We start from the raw sequence: 18722 nt of genomic DNA on the forward strand, positions 1-18722 counted from the left end.
CAGCGCGGTGATCTCATGGTTCCGCGACTCTATTTAATAAACCTTGGCGTCATGGCGATGCTCACCTGTACAGAGCATGACACTTCCTCTTGGAGTACCTGTTCAGGTGAGCCCATCAAACATACCTAGTCCATCACCTGTAGTCAGCATGACAGAAAAGAGTGGAGCAGTAGCTGATAGGACACATCTGATCAGGAAGCATGATTCCGGAGCTAGTAGGCACGCAAGAAATGAGCTTGTCACTTCCTCTTGGAGTTGCTGGGCCGCTTGAGCTGCAATATGGTGGAATGGATGGTGATGCAGCCGGTGGGCCATTGAGAGTGGAGCTACATTGGCTCAAGAGCTTCAAGGAGATAACCAATACGGAAGCTTAATTCAGGAGCCTGTATAAATGTGAGAAAAGAATGTTTTTCATTTCCTCTTGGAAGAGCAGTGTCGTTTGAGCTGCCACAGGTGGTTGTGAATGGTGATGGCGTCCACACTGGCCGAGACTGTCTTGGCCGGGATGATGGTAAACTGCTTACGGTCTGAGCTGTATTTGAACAACGTGTCAATCATTTTGCGAGTTATGGCGCGGGGTCCGGTGCCCGACAGCTTTGTCAGCTCCTCGGTGTCAGGCATGAATGCGTAAAGTGCCCGGAACTGGCAGCCACCATCACGGAACAGGATCATCAAGTGATTGGCCTCACAGCGCTCGATTTCCTACAGCAAACAGTAAGCAACAATATTAAAGCCATATTTTAGTGCTATTTCAAACAAATCCCTCATCATCTGCATCTGTAGTATATTATGTACTTATTGACCAAGTTAGGTCGTGCCGGATGGGAAAATATTTGGCTCGAGGTCATGCCGTGGTCACAAATGACCACGAGGTCGCAATGACCAAGAGACAAATATTTTCCCATCTGGCACGACCTAACTCGGTCAATAAGCACTTTAGCATTTGACCTTTAACTAACATACGCAAATACTTTTGAAAAATGAGCGACACAACTCAGCACGATGAAAGTGAATTTTATTATCCAGATGATTTATCAGACACAGACCTGATTGAACAAGCTGAAATTGTCAAAGAAATTAAAAAAAAGGTGCTTTTGAGTGAAGAAATTCATTTGTTTATACAAAGACAAAAAACAAAACATAAGTACAGTATGAAAAAATTTCTTGCTGAAGTTAAGCAGGAAAGAAACATAAGTCATCCCTTCTAAGGAGCTAGACAGCTTGCTATGTACAGTGGTGCTTGAAAGTTTGTGAACCCTTTAGAATTGTCTATATTTCTGCATAAATGTGACCTAAAACATCATCAGATTTTCACACAAGTCCTACAAGTAGATAAAGAGAACCCAGTTAAACAAATGAGACAAAAAATATTATATTTAGTCATTTATTTCTTGAGGAAAATGATTCAATATTACATATCTGTGAGTGGCAAAAGTATGTGAACCTTTGCTTTCAGTATCTGGTGTGACCCCCTTGTGCAGCAATAACTGCAACTAAACGTTTCCGGTAACTGTTGATCAGTCCTGCACACCGGCTTGGAGGAATTTTAGCCCATTCCTCCGTACAGAACAGCTTCAACTCTGGGATGTTGGTGGGTTTCCTCACATGAAATGTTCGCTTCAGGTCCTTCCACAACATTTCGATTGGATTAAGGTCAGGACTTTGACTTGGCCATTCCAAAACATTAACTTTATTCTTTTTTAACCATTCTTTGGTAGAACGACTTGTGTGCTTAGGGTCGTTGTCTTGCTGCATGACCCACCTTCTCTTGAGATTCAGTTCATGGACAGATGTCCTGACATTTTCCTTTAGAATTCGCTGGTATAATTCAGAATTCATTGTTCCATCAATGATGGCAAGTCGTCCTGGCCTAGATGCAGCAAAACAGGCTCAAACCATGATACTACCACCACCATGTTTCATAGATGGGATAAGGTTCTTATGCTGGAATGCAGTGTTTTCCTTTCTCCAAACATAATGTTTCTCATTTAAACCAAAAAGGTCTATTTTGGTCTCATCCATCCACAAGACATTTTTCCAATAGCCTTCTGGCTTGTCCACATGATCTTTAGTGAACTGCAGACGAGCAGCAATGTTCTTTTTGGAGAGCAGTGGCTTTCTCCTTGCAACCCTGCCATGCACACCATTGTTGTTCAGTGTTCTCCTGATGGTGAACTCATGAACATTAACATCAGCCAATGTGAGAGAGGCCTTCAGTTGCTTAGAAGTTCCCCTGGGGTCCTTTGTGACCTTGCCGACTATTACATGCCTTGCTCTTGGAGTGATCTTTGTTGGTCGACCACTCCTGGGGAGGGTAACAATGGTCTTGAATTTCCTCCATTTGTACACAATCTGTCTGACTGTGGATTGGTGGAGTCCAAACTCTTTAGAGATGGTTTTGTAACCTTTTCCAGCCTGATGAGCATCAACAACGCTTTTTCTGAGGTCCTCAGAAATCTCCTTTGTTCGTGCCATGATACACTTCCACAAACACGTGTTGTGAAGATCAGACTTTGATAGATCCCTGTTCTTTAAATAAAACAGGGTGCCCACTCACACCTGATTGTCATCCCATTGATTGAAAACACCTGATTCTAATTTCACCTTCAAATTAACTGCTAATCCTAGAGGTTCACATACTTTTGCCACTCACAGATCTGTAACATTGGATCATTTTCCTCAATAAATAAATGACCAAGTACAATATTTGTCTCATTTGTTTAACTGGGTTCTCTTTATCTACTTTTAGGACTTGTGTGAAAATCTGATGATGTTTTAGGTCATATTTATGCAGAAATATAGAACATTCTAAAGGGTTCACAAACTTTCAAGCACCACTGTATGCCATCCCTCCTACCTAGAGAGCATGGCTAATTTTGCTCTCTTGGACTCCCAGCCATTGATGGCTCTGGTATCTGGGAACGTGCCATATCCAGACGATATGGAAACACTTTTCTTTTGTGCCACTTGGTTGAACCCATTATTTCTGCTTTTTTATAGCTTTAAACAGACAGTCGGGATATTTATTCTGTGTGTGTATTTGTGTGCTACTTCAGTTACACTTAGATGAATCACCTCTAAGACAGCATTCTTGTGGGCTTCGTTGACTTTGCCAGCCAGACAGCAGTGGGCAATGGCATTCTGGATGATCAGCTTATTGGATTTAGCGCTCGGCTCCTTAAACAACTTCAAGCCTAAGACAAGCACACAGCAAGCATGTTAATCAGCATGTGTGGGGGGGTGGGGTCATGGGACAGGGGCATGTTTTGGTGGATATAAACTATATGTCCCGTCACTGTAAAAAAAAATTTGTTGTTTTAACTTAAAAAAGTTAGTGCAAGGGCTGCCTTAAAATTTTGAGTTCACTGGAATTCACATAGTAAGTTAAATTGTTGTGAACTTACTATATTAATTTCAGTGAACTCAAAATTTTAAGGCAGCCCTTAAGGCAACCCTTGCACTAACTTTTTTAAGTTAAAACAACAAATCATTTTTTACAGTGCTCCCAACAAGAACAGGATTATTTGGCAAATGCTGGTTCCAATGAGGAAAACTGCAGGCTTTCTTTAAAATACTTAAAGGGCCAAAATGTTTCCTTTTGGTTACTATAGGTCAGGTTAGATTTAGGTGTAACATAGCATTAATTAGCTCTGTGTGTGTGTTGTACTCCACCGCTGTACTCTGCTGTAGAGGTGATGGAGGAAGCTGTCGAACCGTTGTCCCAGTCTCTCTCCATGTTCCTGCTAGCATTACGGCCTAACATCGGAAACGACTCCACTGACTCACCTCCACCTCTGTCTCACACACACACACACACACACCAGGTATATTCTTCTACCACACCAAAATCACAAATTATTACATATTTTCAATCTACACATGAATGCTATTTCTTTCTTGTTCTCACAGTACTCAGAGATGACTTGCATCCTTCTCACATACACATTCACCAACCTCTGTGAGCCTCCTCCGGAAGTAACGCTGTCTGCTTCAGTAACAGCAGATGCCAAAGAAAGAGAGGAGCCAGATGGAGCAGCACATAAACTTACAGCTAGAAAGACAGACAGAGAGAGAGAGGGAGAGCGAGAGAGAGTGTGTGAGAGAGAGGGAGTGTGTGAGAGAGGAGTGTGTGTGTGAGAGAGAGAATGAGAGAGGAGTGTGTGTGTGTGTGTGTGTGTGTGTGTGTGTGAGAGAGAGAGAATGAGAAAGAGGGAGAGAGGGAGGGAGTGTGTGAGGGAGAGGGAGTGTGTGAGAGAGGGAGTTTGAGAGAGAGAGAGGGAGAGAGTGTGTGTGGGGGGAGGGAGCGTGTGTGAGAGAGTGTGTGAGAGAGGGAGGGAGCGTGTGTGTGTGTGAGAGAGAGTGTGGGGGGAGGGAGCGTGTGTGTGTGTGTGTGAGAGAGAGGGGGAGTGTGTGTGTGTGTGTGTGTGTGTGTGTGTGTGTGTGTGTGTGTGTGTGTGACAGAGAGTGTGGGGGAGGGAGTGTGTGTGAGAGAGAGAGGGAGGGAGCGTGTGTGTGAGAGAGAGAGAGTGTGTGAGAGAGAGGGAGGGAGCATGTGTGAGAGAGAGAGAGAGTGTATGTGAGAGAGAGGGAGGGAGCGTGTGTGTGAGAGAGAGACAGTGTGTGAGAGAGAGGGAGGGAGCGTGTGTGTGAGAGAGAGGGAGGGAGCGTGTGAGAGAGAGAGAGTGTGTGAGAGAGAGGGAGGGAGCATGTGTGTGAGAGAGAGGGAGGGAGCGTGTGAGAGAGAGACAGTGTGTGAGAGAGAGGGAGGGAGCGTGTGTGTGAGAGAGAGGGAGGGAGCGTGTGAGAGAGAGAGAGTGTGTGAGAGAGAGGGAGGGAGCGTGTGTGTGAGAGAGAGTGTGTGAGAGAGAGGGAGGGAGCGTGTGTGAGAGAGAGAGAGTGTGTGAGAGAGAGAGAGTGTGTGAGAGAGAGGGAGGGAGAGTGTGTGTGTGAGAGAGAGGGAGGGAGCGTGTGTGTGTGTGTGTGTGTGTGAGAGAGAGAGAGAGTGTGAGAGAGGGAGGGAGCGTGTGTGTGAGAGAGAGAGAGTGTGTGAGAGAGAGGGAGGGAGAGTGTGTGTGTGAGAGAGAGGGAGGGAGCGTGTGTGTGTGTGTGTGTGTGTGTGTGAGAGAGAGAGAGAGTGTGAGAGAGGGAGGGAGCGTGTGTGTGAGAGAGAGAGGGAAGGAGCGTGTGTGTGAGAGAGACAGAAAGGGAGGGAGCGTGTGTGTGAGAGAGAGAAAAAGAGAGAGAGGGAGGGAGGGAGCGTGCGCGTGTGTGAGAGAGGGAGAGAGAGAGAGGGAGCGCGCGTGTGAGAGAGAGAGAGAGAGAGAGTTTAAATACATAATTTTCCATTATTGTAAATTGTGTATCACATACGGTGTAGAGGCCAAACTGTCATACGGGTGGTGGTGCCGGATTGGCCGCGATGGAGTGATTTGGGGCGGGGCTTCTTGCGGTGGGGACGGGGCTTGGCCACTCCCTGTTCTTCCACCAGTTCCTGTTGCTTTCTGCGTAGATACTCCTGCTTGATTAACTCCCTGCGTGCCTTTTCCTCCTCCTTACGCATGCGCTCCTCCTCTGCCTTACGCCTGATAGAAACATACGCGCCCACACAAGCAGCATTAAAATCACACCTGACACCTACTGAAGCTAAAGCAGGGTGTGGTGTCCTGTGGGCAGGGCTGGTGCTGGAGGCGAGTCATTTCATGATCAGTTTTTTAACAGTCGAGTATGCGAGTTCCCAAGAAAACGTTTAGCCTACGTTTTTCAGTGTATTTTCAATCTAAACTTGATATTGTTACAATTAGCTAATAACAATGACATTTTTGTGAACAGGAAGTACGTTTCGGGGGGAAAAAGCCCTGTAACATATTTATTTACTTACGTATTGAGGATGATATCATCAGTGTTATGTGTCTATTCTTTGCATTGGCATTTAGCAAACGCTTAAATACAAATTGAACGTGAATGGCAGTTGTCTCGAGTTCATTCACATACAAAAAGACACAAACGTAAATGTACCTGGCCTCATCTCGTTTGAGCTCCGACTCTGCCTCCAGCTGCTGCTTGCGAACACGTGCCTCCTCAGCCTTCTTCTGTTGCTTCAGCAGAAACGCAGCACGCTTCTTGGCTAGCTCATCCGCTGCCTTCTGATCGTCCTACACACACACACACACACACACACACTCGTGTATATCTCAAGAGATTCAAATGCACTTAATACACTTTATATAGGAATGCCTCTATACACTGAGTGCAGAATTATTAGGCAAGTTGTATTTTTGAGGATTAGTTTTATTATTGAACAACAACTATGTTCTCAATCAACCAAAAAGACTCATAAATATCAAAGCTGAATATGTATGGAAGTTAGAGTGGGGCGTTTTTAGTTTTGGCCATTTTAGGAGAATATGTATGTGTTCAGGTAACTTTCACTGTGCAGAATTATTAGGCAACTTAATAAAAACCAAATATGTAGCCATTTCACTTATTTATTTTCACCAGGTACACTGATATGACAACTCCAGATTTGCAAATAAACATATCTGACATTCAAACACAAAACAAAAACAAATCAGTGACCAATATAGCCACGCTTCTTCATGAGGACACTCAAAAGCCTTCCATCCATAGATTCTGTCAATTTCTTTATCTGTTCACAACCAACACTGTGTGCAGCAGCAACCACGGCCTCCCAGATGCTGTTCAGAGAGGTGTACTGTTTTCCCTCTTTGTAGACCTCACGTTTTATAATGGACCACAGGTTCTCTATGGGGTTTAGGTCAGGTGAACAAGGGGGCCATGTCATTATTTTTTCACCTTTCAGACCTTTACTGGCTAGCCACGCAGTGGAGTATTTGGACGCATGAGATGGAGCATTATCCTGCATGAAAATCATGTTCTTCTTGAAAGATGCTGACTTTTTCCTATACCACTGCTTGAAGAAGGTTTCTTCCAGGAACTGGCAGTAGGTCTGGGAGTTGAGTTGGAGTCCATCCTCAACTCGAAAAGGTCCAACAAGCTCGTCTTTGATGATACCAGCCCATAGCAGTACTCCACCTCCACCTTGCTGGCGTCTGAGTCGGAGTGGAGCTCTGTGCCCATTACTGATCCAGCCACAGGCCCATCCATCTGGCCCATCAAGAGTCACGCTCATCTCATCAGACCACAGCACCTTAGAAAAATCAGTCTTAAGATATTTCTTGGTCCAGTCTTGACGTTTTATCTTGTGTGCCTTACTCAGTGGTGGTCGTTTTTCAGCGTTCCTTACCTTGGCCATGTCCCTCAGTATTGCACACCTTGTACTCTTTGACACTCCAGGAATGTTGCAACTCTGGAATATGGCAGAACTGGATGCTAATGGCTGCTTGTTAGCTTCACGCTTGATTTTCCGCAGATCGTGTGCAGTTATTTTGCGCCTTTTTTCCCACACGCTTCTTTCGACCCTGTTGACTATTTGCAATGAAACGCTTGATTGTTCGGTGATCACGTTTCAACATCTTCGCAATTTCAAGAGTGCTGCATCCGTCTGCAAGACATCTCACAATTTTAGACTTTTCAAAGTCTGTCAGATCTCTCTTCTGACCCATTTTGCCAGAGGAAAAGAGGTTGCCTAATAATTATGCACACCTGATATAGGGTGTTGATGTCATTAGACCACACCCCCTCTCATTACACAGATGCACAGCACCTGATATACTTAATTGGTAGTAGGCTTTCAAGCCTAAACAGCTTGGAGTGGGACAACATGCATTAAAAGGATGTTGTGGTCAAAATACTCACTTGCCTAATAATTCTGCACTCAGTGTAAAAGATAAGATAGTAGATGTTGTGCAGAATAAAGACGACCTGCACCATCTTGCACCACTGGCAAATAAAATGTCTCCACTCGCCACTTTATGCTGTTCAGTTTTCATAATGAAAACATTTGTGACAAAAGGAAGAATAAGGTCACTGAAGATATGGTAGGAAAGCCCTCCTTTCTTAACTGTACTCGAAAGTTTATAAAGTGAGAATATTAAAGAAAGTTTCTGTGAATCTTTAAAGGTCCCATGGCATGAAATTTTCACTTTCTGAGGTTTTTTAACGTTAAAATGAGTTCCTCTGACCTTCTTAAGTCACCCCAGTGGCTAGAAATTTCATAATGTGTAAACCAAACTATGCCCAACATTTGAGAATGGCGCGTCAAAACGGCGCGTTGATAAACTCTTCCCTTTACTACGTCAGCAAGGGAGATGATCCCCACGCCCCCCCTCTGGATTCCCACCCACTGTATGGATTGCCCGCCCAGTTGTAGTGAGGAGACCATAGAGGACACAACAACATGGCATCACCTAAGCGAGCGAAACAAGGAAATTGCGCTGTACATGGATGTGACAACACAGAAAGGATACTGTTTTTACTGCTGACGGGAGAGCCCCTGAAGACGCAGTGGCTTAATTTTATTTACTTCAATAATACGCCGTCGAGTCTACCTAAGATGGTGTATGTTTGTCGGAAGCATTTTCCTGATGAATGATTCCACAACTTGGGACAGTACAGGGCAGGTTTTGCACATCAACTGTCACTGAAGCCTGGGTCCGTACCAAGCATCCCTGCCGCATCAGCCACAAACAGCGAACAAGTAAGTGTATAACTGTTAAGTCGTTTTGCCGTGTTTTAAAATCGGTGCCACGTTAGCGTTGCAATGGCTACATTAGCTGTGCAGCTAACCGCTTCCTGCAGTTAGCCAGGTACTCTGCGCTACAAAACCAAAAAGCATGCAGCATGCTCTGTTATAATAGCCAATCAAAACAGTTTTTACAAAGACACCCACATTCTTTTTTTTAAGTCACTCGTTCATTTTATTTGTTTGTTTGTTCAGTAAAAACCCAAACATTTGTTGAATTTATTTTATTTCCTCGCGTCGCACCTTAATGACGTCAGCGCGCGGTATTTTTCCCTTCGCGGTTTGTTCCTTCTCTCTCGCCATAGTAAGACACCCACATCCGCTTGTTCTGACCCACTGGAGGTAGCGTCACAGTGCTGTTAGCCAATCAGAGGTAACACGTTTACATGTCATGAATATTAATGATAAGACCCGCCCCCACCCTCTACCCTTCCCCGCCTCCTGCTTCTCATTAGCAAAACGACGCACTGGGAAAAGCGCTGAAATGGGGCTTTCTCCCAGGAGGCTATATCTACGTGCTGAGGGTTCATTTCGAGAGAGGCTGTGGATATAACATCCGGAAACCTCCACGAGCCCGTTTAAAGCATCAGCAAACCACCATGCCATGGGTCCTTTAACACAGTGCACTTTCTTTCTTTCTTTCTTTCTTTCTTTCTTTGTACATTTTGTGCTTTTAGCTTGAAAAGCTGAGTTATAGCAAGGTTAAAATATTAACTAATTTACAATCCAATATCAGCCTTTTTTTCAGTCATTTGTCAGCCATTTTGTGTATTTGGCACTGGTCCATTAAAAAAAAATCCTCAGTGGCTTCTCATGGGTTCTTTCGACAGTTTTCTTAAAAGCTACACTGCCTGTCAGAGTTTTCAAGTGTGGGTCATAAAAAGAATTTTCCCTGACGCCAGTTATTTTTGTTTAGTGGACTGAAAGCTCATCTCATCTCATCTCATTATCTCTAGCCGCTTTATCCTGTTCTACAGGGTCGCAGGCAAGCTGGAGCCTATCCCAGCTGACTACGGGCGAAAGGCGGGGTACACCCTGGACAAGTCGCCAGGTCATCACAGGGCTGACACATAGACACAGACAACCATTCACACTCACATTCACACCTACGGTCAATTTAGAGTCACCAGTTAACCTAACCTGCATGTCTTTGGACTGTGGGGGAAACCAGAGCACCCGGAGGAAACCCACGCGGACACGGGGAGAACATGCAAACTCCACACAGAAAGGCCCTCGCCGGCCACAGGGCTCAAACCCGGACCTTCTTGCTGTGAGGCGACAGCGCTAACTACTACACTACACTACTACTGTGCCACCCGGACTGAAAGCTACTGAATTCAAATCACAGACTTCCAATTTTATTAGTTTTTTTTTAAATAGAACAATGAATACATTTAGGGTCACACGGCCTTAAATTCTCCGTTATTTTTTCCTGCTTCACCATGACGCAATACAAGATACTACGTCATGCATCACGTAGTAGGCTTTCCCTGTTCACGCAAGGCATTGTGGGATACAAATTTGAAACAGGACAGAAAAATGGAGGAGGACACGAATGAAACATGAAAGACCGACTACAGTAACGGAAAGCGAGAAGAAAAGACGTTTTGTTGCGAAGGAAAGGAAACGCAGGACCAAACTAATAAATATCGGCGGTCAGTGAGCACCTCGGTGTGATCAGCTGTTCGTTTAGCGACAGACTGATGGAACTGTCAGTGCACAGTCAAGGTAAAGCTGTAGATGGCAGTAATGCAACACTGTGGATGCCAGCTGCTGTAAAACCCAAAAGATGAAGAAAAAGAAGAAGACGAAGGTAAGCGTGCGCATGTGCGCACGGACTTCCTCTGTCTGCGAGAAGCAAGCGATTTCATGCACATTATTTACTCAGGAATCCCATCTCATCTCATTATCTCTAGCCGCTTTATCCTGTTCTACAGGGTCGCAGGCAAGCTGGAGCCTATCCCAGCTGACTACGGGCGAAAGGCGGGGTACACCCTGGACAAGTCGCCAGGTCATCACAGGGCTGACACACAGACACAGACAACCATTCACACTCACATTCACACCTACGGTCAATTTAGAGTCACCAGTTAGCCTAACCTGCATGTCTTTGGACTGTGGGGGAAATTTTTTTTAATTTGTTATTTATTGTTCAAACTGCGGGGCGGCACGGTGGTGTAGTGGAGCACCCGGAGGAAACCCACGCGGACACGGGGAGAACATGCAAACTCCACACAGAAAGGCCCTCGCCGGCCCCGGGGCTCGAACCCAGGACCTTCTTGCTGTGAGGCGACAGCGCTAACCACTACACCACCGTGCCGCCCCGCAGTTTGAACAATAAATAACAAATTAAAAAAAATAACCTTAAAATACCTGGCAGGAACGTAAACAAATAAAAAAAATAAAGTGCCACAGTGCCGGTAATTTGCTTTTAAGAACGCATCTCACAGTGGTGTACAGTAATTTCAATTAAGGAAATGAACGTTTTTCTTGATGAAAACAAGCATTTCTACCCTTTCAGGTTTGAGCCCGTTTCTTTTGTCATCCAACGAAAAAAAAAAATGATCTCATGCTTTGCTTTCCGCTTCGAACTGCTTCCGTGTTCAACTTTGCCGGCAACAGGCAGCCAATAACCAATAGCGTCTCCGCTACAAAGTGATGTCATGCCGCACGCGTTGATGTTGCTGTGTTGAGACAAGAGGTCTGGTCTCACTCTGTGCCAACGCATAGCTATTGATGTGTTAAAAATGAGAATATATTATATAGATATATATCCGATCCCTGATCGGGAGGCAATGCCCGATTCCGATCGAGTCTGAAACCATGTGATCGGGCCCGATTTCCGATCACGTGATCGGATCGGGACATCCCTAGATTTAGGTCTGGGCTCTGGCTGGGCCGTTCCAAAACTTTTTTGGGGTTATTGTCATGCTGAAAGATGAAATTCCTCTTCACCTTCAGCTTTCTAGCAGACACCTGAAGGTTTTGGGCCAAAATTGACTGGTATTTAGAACTGTTCATAATTCCCTCCACCTTGACTAAAGCCCCTGTTCCAGCTGAAGAAAAACAACCCCAAAACATGATGCTGCCACCACCATGCTTCACCGTGGGTATGGTGTTCTTTTGGTGATGCGCAGTGTTGTTTTTGCGCCAAACATACCTTTTGGAATTGTGGCTAAAAAGTTCAACCTTGGTTTCATCAGACCAGAACACATTTTCCCACATGCTTTTGGGAGAGTTGATGTCATTTTTTGCAAAATTTTGCCGGGCCTGGATGTTTTTCTTTGACCCTACCCCATAGTCCAGACATATGGAGAATACGGGAGATTGCTGTCACGTGTAGTCCACAACCAGTACTTGCCAGAAATTCCTGCAGCTCCTTCAGTGTTGCTATCGGCCTCTTGGCAGCCTCCCTGACCAGTTTTCGTCTTGTCTTTTCATCAATTTTGGAGGGATGTCCAGTTTCCGGTCATGTCACTGTTGTCCCATATTGTCTCCACTTCTTGATGACTGTCTTCACTGTGCTCCACGGTATATCTAATGCCATGGAAATTCTTTTGTACCCTTCTCCTGACTGATAGCTTTCAACAATGAGATCCCTTAGATGCTTTTGTGAACCATGGTTTTTGCTGGAGGATGCAACTGAGTGAATGTCTGAACTTTATTTGGAGTTAACCAGAGTCATTTTAATTGATGGTGGGTGTGAACCCAATAAGACTGAATGCTGTAATTAAATCAAAAGGTGCTTCAACAAAGTATTACTTTAAGGGTGTGCACACTTACGGTATGCAACCAGCTTATTGTACGTTTTTTTTTTTTCCCCCGAACAGATTTTTTCAATTGAATTGTACAGGCTAAAGGTCACATTAAAGGTGGGAAAAGTTTTGAAATTATTTATTGTTGTCTCATTTTTTTGACATCAGAAAACCTACCATTTTAACGAGGTGTGCACACTTTTTATATACACTGTATATATATGCTTTTTTCCACCAAGAGATCAAGCCATTCTCATACTTTATTTTAAACCTTTTGACTTTTCCTGCCACATTCAAATATAAAAACTTGCTAGCTTTTCAATTTTATATATAATTAAAAAAAAAAAAACCCACAACAAGAGGAAACCCCGTTAATATTACCTTGAAGAAAAAGCCCAGTCCTGATTTTTGCTCGCCAGATTCAGGTGGTTCAGCCAGGTCAGACAGGGCCACCTCGATCAGCTGGGCTTTCTTCTCTTCACACGTTTCCACAATGATTTCCTTTCCAGAACCACTTTGCTCTTCTGCTGCTGGCGATTCTAGTTTGGGCAATTCGGGACCCTCAGACCTTTGGTTCCCAGAGTCATAGAGACGGAATGTGGTATTTCGTGCCAAGCCTTTGCCAGGAGTGCGCCCAACTGCCTTGGCCACATCCTCCTCGTCGTTTTCTGCTCGGGGAGGTGTCCTAGGATCAGCAGTAGGTGTCCGGGCACTGACTTTTGAACTTGCACGAGTGCTATTCTCCTTGCTAAGCTTAAAGTCTGAAGGTTTGGTTCGAGTGCTCTGAGAAGAACTTAACTTGGGAGGTCGCCGTGTCGCAGTAGACATCTCTAAGAATTGCACAGAGGGTCGGTGTTTAGCCTCAGGAGATTGAGGTTTCATCATGCATTCCTGCGGCGGAGACTTCATGGTTTGTTTCATGAGCAGCTCCTGCTGGACAGATAGCTGCATCATCTGCTGCTGGATTACACCAATGGCATCGTTCAAGAGCTCAATTGAGCGGCTGCAGTCGCTCAGATCTAAGTCTTCACCCACTTCCTCCTTATCCGCCCCTTCACTCATCTGATTATCCCCCTCTAATCCAGCAGTTGCCGCAGGTGAAATTGAATCCTGCCATAGTTTTCCTGACTCTTTATCCAGGTTTTCCTCAGTTTCCTTGATCTTGGCCTTCAACACCTCCATGCACGTGCCATCTTTTGTCAGTTCTTTGTCTTTCATTGCCAACAGTTCCTGTTTGACAGGATGTGGCAGTGTATCACTGCGCCCCTTCTTAACCACATTAAGGAAAGCTACTTTACCCAGTTGAAGCCTCTGCCTTGCCGCCAGCACCTCCATCTTCTTCTTTTGAGCCTCAATGGCACGTCGCTTATCCTCTAACTGCAGTCGCAGGTGGATAAGGTCCGAGGCCAGGCCTCCTTTCACGTCAGGACTCAAGGTGCCACTCTCAGAGCCATCAGGAGTGGTAGTGTGTGAGCTGCTAGCACTACTGTAACCATCGTGCACAGTGGTGCGTTGCAATCTCCGCTCTGCGAAGCTCGTCATATGGCTAGAGGCGCTGCTAGCCTGTGAAACTGAGCTTGGACATGGGCTACAATGTCCACTCGCGCCATCTTTGCCTCCGTGCTCACACACTCGGACATCCTCGCACAACTTTGCTGACTCACCTTCTTCTTGTCGGTGACCAGGGCATGTTAACTTTTCACCTTGATACATTAGCGTGCTTTCAAGCTGTTTCTCTTCTACATCATCTTCCTCTTCTTCATCATCTTCAATCTCGGACTCTGAGGCTCCACCCACCCACTCATGTTTTCCATGTCTCGGAAGCTCACAGTTTCCATGTAGGAAGAAACCAACAGATTGCACAGAGTTTGTGTTTTCCGGTTCCACAGTGTCAACGGTCATGAAACTTTGGTTTATTATTGTGTGGTCAATAGGTGAGCGTCCCCCTCTTCGTCTCTGAATTTGCCCCTCGCCACTTTCTTCGTGTTTACTGACCGCTGTCATTTTCTCCTTATTAGGTCGTAAAACAGCTGGCTGCAGTGGCTCCAGGAAGAAGCTCTCTGCCTGAGGCTCTCTGAACCCAGCCATCCCCCTGGATCCTAGAATGGCCACAAGCTCCTCCTCCTTTTCCTCACCGTCATTGTTGTGTTCGGTGTCTGAGGAAGGCTGGCCGTTGACATGGTGACGAGGTGTTACAGAGATGACGTTGGAAGCTAAACTGTCTTTGCTGATGGAGCGAGCTAAGCTGATGTTGTCACCACCTACACGCTCCCATTCCATTTCCAACTGAGACATTGGTCTACATAAAGAAAGAAAGACAGTGAGAGACACAGAAATGTTGGACTGTATTCAGAGTTGAAACACGAGTCAGCAAATTGAGTTCAAATGTACGTCAATATCTCTCACTTAAATTTCCGAGCTTTGACCTCTTACCTTTGTCTTCTCTCCATCCAGGCCAGCCGGGATCCAGGACTGTGTCCATCCATGCGCGAGAGAGAACTAGACCTGTTCCTGAACTCTACACACACACACACACACACACACACACACATTATAATAATTATTAGTCTTATTATTATTATTATTATCATTAATTATTATCCGTACAGGACACTTGTTCAATGGAATAAAAACGTGTTCTATTCCCTTCTAGAGGGTTTCATTAATTTGGTTTGATAGCATGCAATACTGTTAGTATATCGCTAATCCTACATGTATTATGTCACTCTACCCAAATGGAGAATGAGCGTTGGATATGGTTTACGATATTGCATGGTTGTCAAGATAACATGACGTAACACGTCGGAGACGTAAAACTTCCGTGAGTGACTGACAATTTGTAAACAAACATGGCCTCCAGGTTTGCGTCGTTAAATACGGAAGATTTTGAGAGAATTTTGTAAGAGAAAGATGTGTTGAACACCCGAAAGGAATGTCTCATCTCATCTCATCATCTCTAGCCGCTTTATCCTGTTCTACTGGGTCGCAGGCAAGCTGGAGCCTATCTCAGCTGACTACGGGCGAAAGGCGGGGTACACCCTGGACAAGTCGCCAGGTCATCACAGGGCTGACACATAGACACAGACAACCATTCACACTCACATTCACACCTACGCTCAATTTAGAGTCACCAGTTAACCTAACCTGCATGTCTTTGGACTGTGGGGGAAACCGGAGCACCCGGAGGAAACCCACGCGGACACGGGGAGAACATGCAAACTCCACACAGAAAGGCCCTCGCCGGCCATGGGGCTTGAACCCGGACCTTCTTGCTGTGAGGCGACAGTGCTAACCACTACACCACCGTGCCGCCCCGAAAGGAATGTGTATGTATAAAAATAATAATAATTATTATTATACTTGCTGGCTTTTTTTCATGGTATATTAGATATATTCCATTCAGCTACTCGTCTTCAACTCATTCAATATCATGCTAGCTGAATGGAATACAGTGGTGCTTGAAAGTTTGTGAACCCTTTAGAATTTTCTATATTTCTGCATAAATATGACCTAAAACATCATTGGATTTTCACACAAGTCCTAAAAGAAGATAAAGAGAACCCAGTTAAACAAATGAGACAAAAATATTATACTTGGTCATTTATTTATTGAGGAAAATGATCCAATATTACATCTGTGAGTGGCAAAAGTATTCAGTGCGGTCCTTAAAAGAAGTTCCATTTAGTCAGCGATCAAATCGAGCTAAACTGGCAACAAAACAAGCTGGACCCCCCTCGACCAAATCTAAACATAAAACAAATTTCGACAAGGGGGGGAAATCATATACTCGAGGTTTTACTTCAGCATGGTCCTGGCGAGCTGGCTGCAAGGACGCCTCAGCGGTTTTCTGCTCCCCCTGCTTACTTTTCCACCATGGAGGTGGCTCCATGGACAACACTGCTTGGACGGTCACTGGAGTTTCGGACATGCATCATTTGTTGGAGAAAATAAAAAAACAAGAGTCATCAAAGATTCACATGGGCAGCTGCCTGAAATTTTCGGCTTTTGGGAGAGTGAACATCGCTACACAACCGGATGAGGGCTACAGGCTAGCAGTTCACTGCCACAACGATGAGGTGAGCAAGAACAGGCACATATTAAACTGGCTCATCCAATGCGTGAAATTTTGTGGAGTGTTCGAGTTAGCTCTATGAGGCAAAGACGAAACTGAGGGCGCCAGTCACCGTGGTGTTTTTCTGGGTTTGGTTGACTTCGTGACTCTCTCTCTCACACACACACACACACACACACACAGAGTCACAGAATCCGTTCACTTTTGATGTTTTCAATGTGCATTTTTATATTTGCCACACTTTGCTCTGAGAGTTAGCACTTTGGTAATATCCTTGGTAAATACCAGTAATTGCAAGATCTAAAGATCCACTCATCTATTTATTCAACTGCTATTGTTATGTTAGCCAACTATTTACAATGTTTTGTTACAGTAAGTGCACTTTCCTGTGTGTCCTTAAGTTGCAGTCTGTAAAATTCTTGCTGGTCATGGAGTTTGAAGTACAAAATCTATTTACAGAACATTCTGTAGAACAGTTGACTTGCTACCTAGGTCAATTTACTTCAGTCCTGTGGACATTTATGGTCCGTGTAGACATAACGGGGGAAAATTGCCCCCCCGAAAAAAAATTCAGGAGCCGCCACTGACCACAGGGTAACTTCTAAGCAACTGAAGGCCTCTCTCACATTGGCTAATGTTAATGTTCATGAGTCCACCATCAGGAGAGCACTGAACAACAATGGTGTGCATGGCAGGGTTGCAAGGAGAAAGCCACTGCTCTCCAAAAAGAACATTGCTGCTCATCTGCAGTTTGCTAAAGCTCATGTGGACAAGCCAGAAGGCTATTGGAAAAATGTTTTGTGGATGGGTGAGACCAAAATGGAACTTTTTGGTTTAAATGAGAAGCGGTATGTTTGGAGAAAGGAAAACACTGCATTCCAACATAAGAACCTTATCCCATCTGTGAAACATGGTGGTGGTAGTATCATGGTTTGGGCCTGTTTTGCTGCATCTGGGCCAGGACAGCTTGCCATCATTGATGGAACAATGAATTCTGAATTATACCAGCGAATTCTAAAGGAAAATGTCAGGACATCTGTCCATGAACTGAATCTCAAGAGAAGATGGGTCTTGCAGCAAGACAACGACCCTAAGCACACAAGTCGTTCTACCAAAGAATGGCTAAAGAAGAATAAAGTTAATGTTTTGGAATGGCCAAGTCAAAGTCCTGACCTTAATTCAGTTGAAACGTTGTGGAAAGACCTGAAGCGAGCAGTTCATGTGAGGAAACCCAACAACATCCCAGAGTTGAAGCTGTTCTGTATGGAGGAATGGGCTAAAATTCCTCCAAGCCGGTGTGCAGGACTGATCAATAGTTACCAGAAACATTTAGCTGCAGTTATTGCTGCACAAGGGGGTCACACCAGATACTGAAACCAAAGGTTCACATACTTTTGCCACTCACAGATATGTAATATTGGATCATTTTCCTCAATAAATAAATGACCGAGTATAATATTTTTGTCTCATTTGTTTAAGTGGGTTCTTTCCAGCTGTATCTCTGTGTGGTGTGGAGGCTGCAGTGTCTCTGACTGGAAGAATGTGAGGAGAGTGGTGAGGACAGCAGAGAAAATCATTGGGACTTCTCTTCCCTCCATTTAGGACATTGCACCAAGGCGTTGCATGTCTTGAGCCAGAAACATCATCAGTGACCCCTCACACCCTCACGATAGACTGTTCTCCTCTCTGGCCTCTGGAAAGAGGTTCCGCAGCATTAGATGCAGAACCAGCAAGTTCTGTAACAGCTTTTTGCCCCAGGTCACCAGACTACTGAACTCCAAACCCAAACTTTAAACTTCTATTTATAACTTGAACATTCCTAATTCCACAGGTCACTTTATACTATTGCACTTTATAATATTTTTGCTGCTGCATAATTTAATTTAACACACTTCATATTTATTTCTGTGCTGAGCCAAATTGCAACAAAATTTCATTTGGTGTACACTTGTTGCATACTGAATGAAAATAAGGGTCAATCCATGTGAAATCACCAGATGCCTCGCCACTGACCATCTCAGATTTGCGTCATACTTTCTGGAAATATTGTCAGTGTGCCCAATAAATAGCGTACAAAATTTTAGGCTTGTACCTTCATTAGTTTCTGAGATATAGGGGCTTTAAAAAAGGGGCGTGGCCCCAATTTCACTGTTGAAACACGTGCTACAGAAAACGGACCTAAATTCCATAAGTCATTACTTTTAAACTATTCATGCAAGATACATGAAATTTT

At 44.6% G+C, this 18722-nt stretch overlaps 1 protein-coding gene across 1 annotated transcript in view; it reads right to left on the bottom strand.

Annotated features, from left to right (window-relative positions):
* Positions 1 to 411: 411 nt before the first annotated feature.
* Positions 412 to 18722, bottom strand: part of camsap1a (calmodulin regulated spectrin-associated protein 1a) — a 114207-nt gene continuing 95896 nt past the window's right edge. Inside the window, exons 10-17 of the mRNA XM_060935666.1 lie at positions 14851 to 14937; positions 12799 to 14716; positions 6016 to 6152; positions 5395 to 5582; positions 3955 to 4051; positions 3673 to 3794; positions 3076 to 3194; positions 412 to 702 (exon numbers count right to left, since the gene is read on the bottom strand). Coding sequence (XP_060791649.1) covers positions 412 to 702; positions 3076 to 3194; positions 3673 to 3794; positions 3955 to 4051; positions 5395 to 5582; positions 6016 to 6152; positions 12799 to 14716; positions 14851 to 14937 — 2959 coding nt within the window. The remainder of the gene's footprint in view (positions 703 to 3075; positions 3195 to 3672; positions 3795 to 3954; positions 4052 to 5394; positions 5583 to 6015; positions 6153 to 12798; positions 14717 to 14850; positions 14938 to 18722) is intronic.

Source organism: Neoarius graeffei, chromosome 12, assembly GCF_027579695.1.
Source record: "Neoarius graeffei isolate fNeoGra1 chromosome 12, fNeoGra1.pri, whole genome shotgun sequence".
Classification (NCBI taxonomy): Eukaryota; Metazoa; Chordata; class Actinopteri; order Siluriformes; family Ariidae; genus Neoarius; species Neoarius graeffei.